Raw genomic sequence first — 11,775 nt, forward strand, 5'->3', positions numbered from 1 at the left:
CGGTTGTCTTCTACTACTTCAGGTCAGTGATCGCTAAGATAAAAATAGTTTTTTCGGGCATCTCTTCGTGGGATGGGGGGGGGGGGGGGGGGGTTAGCAAAATTTACACTCCAATCTTACCTCTGCGTTATTTATTTCTGGATTAGCTTCTTAAGCATTCGTCCTTCCAATAATAATCAGCAAGGCAGTGGTTGTTTAATGTTAGAGTTTTCTCCCCTCAATAGGTAGCTGCCCCTAGTTAATAATCTTCATCTGCCCGGGGTCAGGTCTTGGGGGTTTAGGGTGCGCAATCATGGCCGACGTTACCATACAAATACAGACATGCTGCAGTTGTTCACGTTACCAACACAAATACAGTCGTTCATAAACAGATGTTGAAGATAGATTCTCAAGATAAGATGGCAAGACAAAATATCAAATAAAGACCAGTTTCAAAACAAAAGACGACAGCCAATAGATAAGGACATCAAAGCCCTTAAATTAGGATGGATAGGGGTACCCTGAGAAAAGGAGAGGACTACAGGTAAGCAGGCGTTAGACTGGAATCCTCAGAGGAAGAGGAAAGAAGGTAGGCTAGGGAAATCACAGAGAAGATCAGTAGAAGAAGAGGCAAGGGCTGCCGGGCTTACATGGGCTCAACTAAAGAGAGCTGCCCAAAACCGAGTCCGGTGGAGAGGTGTGGATCCAGCCCTTTGCTCCTCAGGGGTGGTTGCAGCCCTTTGCTCCCCAGTAGAGGTGTGGTTGCAGCCCTTAGCTCCCCAGGAGAGGTGTTGTTGCAGCCCTTTGCTCCCCAGGAGAGGTGTGGTTGCAGCCCTTTGCTCCCCAGGTGTGGTTACAGCCCTTTGCTCTTCAGTAGAGGTGTGGTTGCAGCCCTTTGCTCCCCAGGAGAGGTGTGGTTGCAGTCCTTTGCTCCCCAGGAAAGGTGTGGTTACAGCCCTTTTCTCCCCATAAAAAATAAGAAGAAGAATCATGCCCGACAACATAGTCCCCGTACATAGATCTAACTACTAATACTGCAATGATTAATTTAAACAAATAAAGACACTCTACTACACGCATAGCTGAAACAAATACCACTCACTTCAAAATGTTCTAGATAACGTCTAACACACCAACGTCAACACAAGATAAAGCCCCACATCTGATAAACTTTTCAGATTAGTTTTAAATGATATTAAGGTTGTACTATCATGCTATAAATATCACAAGATAAACAGGTAAACGAATAAGTATGGACCAAAACAAACACACTTGATAATTGTACGTGTGTTAACAATACCATCTTTATTTGTAGTAGCCTTCCCTTGCAATAAGTGTTCATTAAGATCGAGCCTTAATGTAAAAAAAAATTCTTTTGGAATGAGTGGGTCGGTAAGTTAATCGTGTAATTGTAGCTGATTTTTTATTTTTTTTTTCAATTACATTTAAACCTGTATTCAAGATTCTTTAAAAATGCATCACATATCACAATAACTTGTCACGTAACTAGTGATATTTTAATATTGATTATATGTTGACAATATACTTGCTGAAGGAAAGCAATGTCCGAAATTCTTTAGGAACAGCTTAACAGTTATACTTACATTTTTAAAGATGAATGCACCTAACTATAGGCCCTACATTACATACTAGAGGGGTGTCAGTTTGTATTGGTGTTTGCAAGAGCATAAGAGCGTGTATATGTAAAACTAAATGAATGAATAAACTAAATTTTTTTACAAATAAAAATGTGATACTTGAATGTAACTCTAATACCAGCACTTGTTTTTCAAGTACTCTAAAGCGGAAATGGAGTCACTAAAACCAACATCTAGTAACATGCCACAGAAAGCGGATATTTGTTGTTCATGGTAAACTCTTGACTCAATGATCTTTCCTTTCTTGGGAAAATGTATGGGGTTTTGTGCCAACATGTATGGGGTTTTGTGTCAAAATGTATGGGGTTTTGTGTCAAAATGTATGGGGTTTTGTGCCAACATGTATGGGGTTTTGTGTCAAAATGTATGGGGTTTTGTGTCAAAATGTATGGGGTTATGTCAGTGGCGTAGCGAGGTCGGGTGTCACCCGGTGCGGCACTTAATGGTGTCACCCCCCCCCCCCCCCCCCAGAGGCGCAACGACCCTTCCCGGGGACAAACTTTCAATTTTCGATTTACACCCCCCCCCCCCCTCAAACTTTCGATTTGAACCCCCCACCCCTCAAACCTTCGATTTGCACCCCCCCCCCCCCCAAACTTTCAATTTGCACCCCCCACCTCTTAAAAGGCTATTTAACACTCTAATTAATCACTCTATTAAGTGGAATTATCATTTTTCTATATATATTTTGATATTTTTTGCCTTGGTGTCACCCCCCTAAATGGTGTCACCCGGTGCGGTCCGCACCCCCCGCACCCCCCTCGCTACGCCCCTGGGTTATGTGTCAAATTGTATGGGGTTTTGTGCCAAAATGTATGGGGTTTTGTGTCAAAATGTTTGGGGTTTTGTGCCAAAATGTATGGGGTTTTGTGCCAAAATGTTTGGGGTTTTGTCAAATTGTATGGGGTTTTGTGTCAAAATGTTTGGGGTTTTGTGTCAAAATGTATGGGGTTTTGTGTCAAAATGTTTGGGGTTTTGTCAAAATGTATGGGGTTTTGTGCCAAAATGTTTGGGGTTTTGTCAAAATGTTTGGGGTTTTGTCAAAATGTATGGGGTTTTGTGCCAAAATGTTTGGGGTTTTGTCAAAATGTTTGGGGTTTTGTCAAAATGTATGGGGTTTTGTGCCAAAAATGTATGGGGTTTTGTGCAAAAATGTACGCGGTTTTGTGTCAAAATGTATGGGGTTTTGTGCAAAAATGTACGGGGTTTTGTGTCAAAATGTATGGTGTTTTGTGCCAAAATGTATGGTGTTTTGTGCCAAAATGTATGGGGTTTTGTGGCAAAATGTAATAGGGTTTGTGCTAAAATATATGGGGTTTTGTGCAAGAATGTATGGGGTTTTGTGCCAAAATGTATGGGGTTTTGTGGCAAAATGTAATAGAGTTTGTGCTAAAATGTATGGGGTTTTGTGCTAAAATGTATGGTGTTTTGTGCCAAAATGTATGGATTTTGTGCCAAAATGTATGGGGTTTTGTGCCACAGAAAACAAAACAATAGTAAACAAATAATAATGTGCTCTGTCATGAAAATCTACTCATGCACCGAATGAGTAAATATATCTTAGTGTATTAGCTTTTCTGATCAGACTAAATGATTAGGTATAATTCAGGAACGGTCTCTGTATATATATATATATTTATATGTATATATATATAAACATATATACATAAATATATAGACATTTGCAAATCATATATATATATATATATATATATATATATATATATATATATATATATATATATATATATATACATTTATGTAAACGAATATGTATATATACCTTTATTGCTATTAAGTTTGAACTAATTTGGTTTAAAATCTGATTTTCCAGGATGGGACGCTGTTTGTGTTTTGTTTCTTTTGCTCTGCTCGCTGTTCTAATTCCATTAGTTGTTCTCAAGCCCACAAAGGTGAGTTTGAAATTGGATTTCAGTCGTATTTTGGTTGGATAAATTTACGTCATTTTTAGTATTGAAAGTGGTATTTGCTTTGACTTTTTGACAGTGAGAAGGGTCAAATGGTATGTGCTGGGAAGGGAGGGGTGTGTTTCTGTTGGGGAGAGGGTGGTTTCTGTTAGGGAGAGGGTGGTTTCTGTTAGGGAGAGGGTGGTTGCTATTGGGGAGAGGGTGGTTTCTGTTGGGGAGAGGGTGGTTTCTGTTAGGGAGAGGGGTGGTTTCTGTTGGGGAGAGGGGTGGTTTCTGTTGGGGAGAGAATGGTATGACGAATTTCTAGATAAAGCTACCAACCACTGGGACATCCCCGCCCCTGCCCCCTCCACACACACTCCCCATTACACACTACGGTCGTGTTTAATTTTCTGTTGGGGCCTGTGAATATATTTAAAACTTCCAGCTGACGTACTTATAAGCCAGACTGACCTCTCCCATAGAAGATTATGTAAATCATAATAGAATGCAGCTAAAAATTTGGCCCCAATTTTGAAATCGTTTAACTGGCAACTTTTAAAAGGCACTCCAAAAAAAAAAACAAAAAAAACATACACTGTCATTTCCGTTTTTAATGACACCCTTCAAACAGCATCCATGGCTTTATGGAATCCATTTTTGTTTTACATCGAAACAAATAAAGTTTTACACATCACATAACATGCTAAGGGCGATAATTTTCACTTATCAAGAAGAATCTTTTCTATCTCCAGAGTTCAGAGATTTCAAACAGAACGTGTATAGAGTGCTCCAAGCTGGTCCCCCACAAACATTCAGATTTTCATTCACTGTACCGGACGTTGATTATCGACACACAAGGGGAGGTAGACATGTGTTGTGCGGACAATGAACAACAGTTATCTGCCCTTAGGACGCTGGTACGCAAATGTGTGTGTGTGTGTGTGTGTGAATGTGTGTGTGTGCGTGTATTATGTGAACAGTACTCACCTAATGTATACACAATAACACATTTCTTTGATATTATTTGCAGCAAGCTAAGATTTATTTGTGGGTTAATTTTTGCTTCATTTCAACTGCGCAACTAATTTTGTTGCACATGATTTTGTCGAGATGAATTTTAAATTATTTATAAATTTAAGAATAATCACTGTTTGACCCCCGCTTTCAACAAATCAATTTCTTAATTTTTTGTATAGTGACGGCACAAAAATATATTCTCACATTATATGCTGTGTTGTTAGACTCCTACTGTTGTATGTATACCATTATTTCCCAAAGAAAAAGATATTTTTAAATTGAAATTTAAAATTCATGTTATGAATAAACTAAAGTATTTTGGAAAATATTAAAAAAAAATAAGTAGTTTTGTGACCCTAAACTTGTTGAAATCTGAAATTACTTTTATGATTCGTCCAACACCTTAGTTTGTTATTTCTAAAAATAAAATTATATCCCCAGAGATTTCACATAAAACTTAAAGAAAGAGGTGAGGGCATTATTACACGTCTTAAGGTCTTTATAAAGAAGTACGTAAGGTAACTATCAGTAAAGATAATCGTCCATTTCTACGGGACTTATAGCCTTATAGCTGCTACGTTAGGTTTTAACACATTATACCTGCACTGAACAGGGTGTGCTTCAGGGGCGGAACTACAGTGCCGCCAGACCCCGCAATGCGGGGGGGGGGGCCCACGACGTTTAGGGGCCCAATTCCGACCGAAAAGAACAATGAATTTTCTTTTCATAAATAATCTTTTCGCGCACCTTGATAGTGGTTTTATAAAAAACAAACATGTCTACTATAGCAGTGATTGTTCTACAGAAACTAACACACACTGTTGCGTAGTAAAATATAAAATCTACAAGAGCTGTAGTTTGAAAGATAGGCAAACGTTCACACTACTTCCATGACTAACTGCCCTTCTTTAAAATAGGGGTGCCCATAAAGCTCATTTAAATAGATTTGTACTATGTAAGTTAAAAAGCAATTTATTCTCTTAATTATTATCTAAATAATGCACACTAAAGAATCCTTAAGCTATAAAAATGAATGTATTCAAAACTAATAATATAAATACAAAAAATCATAAAAATAAGCATAACGCGAGAAACCATTGCACAAATCAAGATTACGTGTTTATATAAATTTGACCAGCTTCAAATATTATTTTGTTTTATCAATTTGCGATAAACATGAAAATGTACGCAGAATCGCGAAGCGTATCAAATTTAAAAAAAAAAAGGAATAAAAACACTTGTAAAACGGATTATTGCGGGCCCGATTTGAGTTCGGACTTATTGTTGTCTGGTTCGTTATCTCAGAGTGGTTATACATTACTCAGGTAATAGACTATTTAAAATTTGGAGAAGCACGCTACTTATATATATATATCTTTATATATATATATATATATATATATATATATATATATATATATATATATATATATATATATATATATAGGGGGGAGGCCCAAAAAATATTTTTGCGGGGGAGCCTTTTTTTTCTAGTTCCGCCACTGGTGTGCTTGATAGTGTATAATTTTTAAAATCATTAGACTAACGTTGAATTAAATATAGAAATACATTCATTTTGGAACTGTGAACTTGATGATATATTTATGTGTATCAAATAGGCAATGGAGCGTTTACTGTAAGACTATATTTTTATTTACTTATATAATCTCCTGCCAAATCGTCAAGATTTTAAATATTTCACTGCGTTTACTGTAAGACTATATTTTTATTGACTCATACAATCTCCTGCCAAATCGTCAAAATTTTGAATATTTCTTTCTACAATATTCAGTGTTTTCGGTTTAAATGCCTTGTTAATTCAATGGTGTATTTTCCGATAAAATATGTCAGTCTATCTTGCAGATAGGGTCATTCATTCTGTTTTGGAGAGTCCACGGAATGCACTGGTCAAGAGCCAGCGCCAGACGCTCTACAACCAAGAGTCGGAGGTCAAATATACGGGCATGTACTTAGTGTACATCAACGCTAACTTCTGTCACCAGATCAATCACAGGGTACGTATGGGATACATGTTAAGGTTAGGGTTAGACCTGGGTTAAGGTTAGGGTTATACCAGGGGCCTGGGTTAAGGTTAGGGTTATACCAGGGGCCAGGGTTAAGGTTAGGGTTATACCAGGGGCCAGGGTTAAGGTTAGGGTTATACCAGGGGCCAGGGTTAAGGTTAGGGTTATACCAGGGGCCAGGGTTAAGGTTAGGGTTATACCAGGGACCAGGGTTAAGGTTAGGGTTAGACCAGGGGCCAGGGTTAAGGTTAGGGTTAGACCTGGGGCCAGGGTTAAGGTTAGGGTTATACCTGGGACCAGGGTTAAGGTTAGGGTTATACCTGGGGCCAGGGTTAAGGTTAGGGTTATACCAGGGGCCAGGGTTAAGGTTAGGGTTATACCAGGGACCAGGGTTAAGGTTAGGGTTATACCAGGGACCAGGGTTAAGGTTAGGGTTATACCAGGGGCCAGGGTTAAGGTTAGGGTTAGACCTGGGGCCAGGGTTAAGGTTAGGGTTATACCAGGGACCAGGGTTAAGGTTAGGGTTAGATCTGTGACCAGGGTTAAGGTTAGGGTTAGACCTGGGGCCAGGGTGAAGGTTAGGGTTATACCTGGGGCCAGGGTTAAGGTTAGGGTTATACCTGGGGCCAGGGTTAAGGTTAGGGTTATACCAGGGGCCAGGGTTAAGGTTAGGGTTATACCAGGGGCCAGGGTTAAGGTTAGGGTTATACCAGGGACCAGGGTTAAGGTTAGGGTTATACCAGGGACCAGGGTTAAGGTTAGGGTTATACCAGGGGCCAGGGTTAAGGTTAGGGTTATACCTGGGGCCAGGGTTAAGGTTAGGGTTATACCAGGGGACTGGGTTAAGGTTAGGGTTATACCTGGGGTCAGGGTTAAGGTTAGGGTTATACCAGGGGCCAGGGTTAAGGTTAGGGTTATACCAGGGGCCAGGGTTAAGGTTAGGGTTAGACCTGGGACCAGGGTTAAGGTTAGGGTTATACCAGGGACCAGGGTTAAGGTTAGGGTAGGGAGAGACCACGCCTAGTGTTAAGGTTACAATGTCGGTACCCGCACGATGTACAAAGTCATTACCCCTTGAAGATTAATTTTGGCTTAAAACTAACAAAACAAGTACCCTTCGAACGGTCTATGAGGCAGGTGAAGTAGATTTCAAATGTTTTAATGACTTCGACATATGAAGGGATAGTGTGGTCAGCCCAGACGCCATTACCTTCTCTACGGGAGTCACGTGCCCCTCAGAGCTGGGTGGAGTTAATGACATCCTACGTCTCATGATTCGAACTCAAGACATTCGAGTTAGCAGTCGAGCGCTCTAGAGTAAAATAATTAGGCTATCGGTCATTAGTGCAGTGTTATGAAATCTCTTGTTCTGGAACCTACCTGCCTATCTGGCTGTTGTTCACTGAGAATAAACAAGAAGTGTTAGAGTATAATTTTGGTCCATTGTCTTTAAGCCGTAGAGGATTGAGAAGTCGCTTTTCTTGAAAATGCTCTTTACCCTTGAATAACTACATTCGTAGCTAGACTCAAAGGAATGAGGGCTTCTAGTAATTTAGTAAAACTTTAGTCCCTGTTTTCACCTGTACATATTTTAACAATTTGTGTAGACAGGTATAGAAATTTGCAAACATTTATTAACTCTAGAAATACAAGATTGACAACGTAGGTAAGTCATGTATAGCCCAGGAACCTTGCATCTTCTAAACTTTGTATTTATATTCATGTTATTAATAGCTGTATCGGAACGTAGTTAAATGTATATATATTCTACCTTCGCTTTCTCTCTCTCAAACGGGCAAACACGATCTTAAAGCTTGTGTCAACGGATCTAAACCACGTGATAACCTGACCTTGAACTTTTTGATAGCCTGACCTTGAATCATTTGATAACCTGACCTTAACCACGTGATAACCTGACCTTGAACTTTTTGATAGCCTGACCTTGAACCATTTATAACCTGACCTTAACCATGTGATAACCTGACCTTGAATCATGTGATAACCTGACCTTGAACCATTTTATAACCTGACCTTAAACCATTTTATAACCTGACCTTGAACCATTTGATAACCTGACCTTGAACAATCTGATAACATGACGTCGACGATGTGACAACCTGATCATAACCACGTGATAACCCGACCTTAAACACCTGGATGTTACAGGTGTGGTCAGCGACTGTGACCAGACGTCGACCAGGTGATGACCGGATGTCCGGTGCTATCCTCACGACCAGAACTACTTGCTGTGACAACTGTACAACAGAGAAACAGACCAGTTTTACAGGTAAGTAGAGATAGCAACTGTAGAACCATTTTCACAGGTAAGTAGAGCTAGCAACTTTAGAACCAGTTTCACAGGTAAGTAGAGCTAGCAACTGTAGAACCATTTTCACAGGTAAGTAGAGCTAGCAACTTTAGAACCAGTTTCACAGGTAAGTAGAAATAGCAACTTTAGAACTAGTTTTACAGGTAAGTAGAGCTAGAAACTTTGGTTTTTTTTTAAAATTTAGAGTTGTCCATAAATGGAATCACGTAATTTTGACTTGACTTACAGTTACAACCTCCATCCGAATTATTGAACAGAACCCTTTCTTAACTGTAGATAACTCTTTAACTAAAGTTGCTGACATAGTGTGGCATTTGGCACAACATTGGGTACTAAGACCTCATGAAATCTATAAAACGAAACGTTCAACTTAAATGAAACTTGCTAATTAATGTTAATCTGTTTCATTCATTAGGCGCTGTGTTTGTCCTCCATAAGCATGACGTTCTAAATATAGTAACATCACCAGAGATCACACACATCAACAGCTCACTCACGCAAACCTTTGGGTTTGTTCCCCTGTTCTCTGTCTAACAATAAAACTATTGCTTTTACAGTGTTTTTTATCGTGTTTTAGCTACTTATGTGTCTTCCCTTAATAACATATATGGTGTTTTAGCAGCCTATGTTTCTTCCCTTAATAATATAAAATGGTGTTTTAGTAGCCTATGTGTCTTCCCTCAATAACATGAAATAGTGTTTTAGCTACCTATGTGTCTTCCCTCAATAACATGAAATTTAGCTACCTATGTGTCTTCCCTCAATAACATGAAATGATAGCTGGTAAATAAGTACTGCTAAGTCGATGTGACAAAAATTGTGCAAATATAACGTTGGTAATTTTGAATCGCCAGAGAGATACAATTGTAGGTACATGTTATTATTTGGTAGCATTCCTTTTAATTAAAAGTTAATTGTTGTATTCTTTAGCTTTTTTTCAAGACTTTTATTTTTGCATTTTTAAATATTTTATAATAATCCTCTAAAATTTAGATTATAAAGTAGGCTAATTTTTTTAATACTACGTATATCTACATCACTTACCATACTTTGGTTTAACAAATTACTTTTTAACCGGAATATCCATTTGCTTGTGTATGTGTGTGTGTTGGGAGGGGGTGGAGGGGGAGAAGGATTTTGCCAAATATAATACTTAACCTTTGTGTGAAGGGTTGGGTTCTGTGGATTGTAGATAACAAAATTTACGTTGTTTTTTTTTTGTTTTTTTTGTTTTTTTACTTTTATAAACCCCATATAATGTTATATATAATGTTATATACAAGCAGGCTGGCGGTAAAACTCATGGTTGATGTACCGAAAAGTTCGATCCCCCGGGCAGATGAGGCTGGGGACAGCTACTCATCAAAGAGACACAACTCCAAAATCAAACAACTGCTGCCTTGTAGTTTGTTCTTAGTTGGACAAAGGTTATGGAAGCCAATCAAAAAAAGAAAAGCAGGATAAAATCGTAGTCAATAGCCTCAATAGTGCATAATTTAATTGTGTAGGAGGGCATCTCTTCCAACACTAGAATTAAGAATTACGTTTTATGTTAAACAATTCAAGAAACCATCTCACCCCATTTCACCCCACCTCACAGAAATAACGATAAAACAAGACACTACAGCTTTGTTGGATTTTCAAAATAACGTACGAACTTCAGAGATTTTTAAAAACCAATACATTCAATAATTCTTAATATTTATAATTTTCGTGAAAAGTATTCTTTAAATAACAAAAGAGTGATGTATAACTTATTTCTATACAACCACCAAGCGTAATATATCCAAATGATTAACCACCCTTACCCCTTATGTACATGAGCATCAGAGGGAACTACAGTGCCGCCAGACCCCGGAATGCGGGGGGGGGGGGGGGCATTTAGGGGCCCACAGCCGAACATAATAGTGTTTTTTATAGTTAAATTTTTAAAAATTTTCTTGCATTTTTTACTGGATGGTTGTTTTGTAAAAAGGTTACCGTAGCTGCGGTTGGATTATCTTTATTCTATAGACACCACCCCACGCCATTGTAATTAGTATATTCTTTTCCCCTATATTTTTAAATCACTGTGAAAGCCGAGTCCTTTTTCTCCTACAATCAAACTTGTCAAAGTTAAGCAAACGTTCAAACCACTTATTTCTCTTTTTTAAAAAGTCTAACAGGGGTGCTCATAAGATCTTTTCAATAGATTTGTACTAAACAAATTAAAAAGCAATTACTTCTCTTAATTATATTTTTTTTATAAAATGCTTACTAAAGATACTAAAGAATGACATTGTACAAAAAGGAAATGCATAAAATATCAATAATATAACACGAGAGACCATTACTTATACAAAGCTTTCATGTTTTATATTCTTTTGACCGACTAGAGGGTTAAGAGATCTTATAGCAGAGGTAAAATAAAGCTGATTTCACAAAACACACTAATACACTTACACACATGACATGATGTTGTAATTATATATATATATATATATATATATATATATATATATATATATATATATATATATATATATATATATATATATATATATATATATATATATATTTATATGGAGAAGGGGGGGGGGCTAAAAAAAATTTGCGGGGTGGCCCTTTTTTTCTAGTTCCACCACTGATGAGCATGACCCCTTATTATAGTCTTTTAAAAATTTCCACTTCGTGTTAAAAACAATTGAAATACATAACAAAAATCTTGCGAAAACATTTCTTTTTTTAATGCATTTTTCTATAAGTATTTTATTGCAAAAAAAAAAAAAGCAACTTCAATCAATTTGATAAAAACTGTAAATTAAATATATAGAATCTTCAACTAAACAACACTGTAAATTGTTTGCCGTAAAAACCAC

The 11,775-nt window shown here is 37.7% G+C and overlaps 1 protein-coding gene across 1 annotated transcript; it reads left to right on the forward strand.

The window, feature by feature from the left end:
* Positions 1-1,306: 1,306 nt before the first annotated feature.
* Positions 1,307-9,468, forward strand: LOC131931020 (uncharacterized). Its single transcript, XM_059287700.1, has 8 exons — positions 1,307-1,371; positions 1,774-1,850; positions 3,472-3,550; positions 4,300-4,464; positions 5,006-5,033; positions 6,428-6,579; positions 8,755-8,875; positions 9,333-9,468. The coding sequence occupies exons 1-8, from the start codon at positions 1,360-1,362 to the stop codon at positions 9,449-9,451; spliced, it is 753 nt and encodes a 250-aa protein (XP_059143683.1). The 5' UTR covers positions 1,307-1,359; the 3' UTR covers positions 9,452-9,468.
* The last annotated feature ends 2,307 nt before the right edge of the window (positions 9,469-11,775 follow it).

Source organism: Physella acuta, unplaced genomic scaffold, assembly GCF_028476545.2.
Source record: "Physella acuta isolate Inbredline_101_S28 unplaced genomic scaffold, ASM2847654v3 ptg001876l, whole genome shotgun sequence".
NCBI classification, from domain to species: Eukaryota; Metazoa; Mollusca; class Gastropoda; family Physidae; genus Physella; species Physella acuta.

Coding starts and splice junctions, on each gene's coding strand:
- LOC131931020 (XM_059287700.1), top strand. Junction 5,034..6,427: donor CATAAAACTTAAAGAAAGAG/GTGAGGGCATTA, acceptor TCTATCTTGCAG/ATAGGGTCATTCATTCTGTT. Junction 8,876..9,332: donor GAAACAGACCAGTTTTACAG/GTAAGTAGAGAT, acceptor TTCATTCATTAG/GCGCTGTGTTTGTCCTCCAT.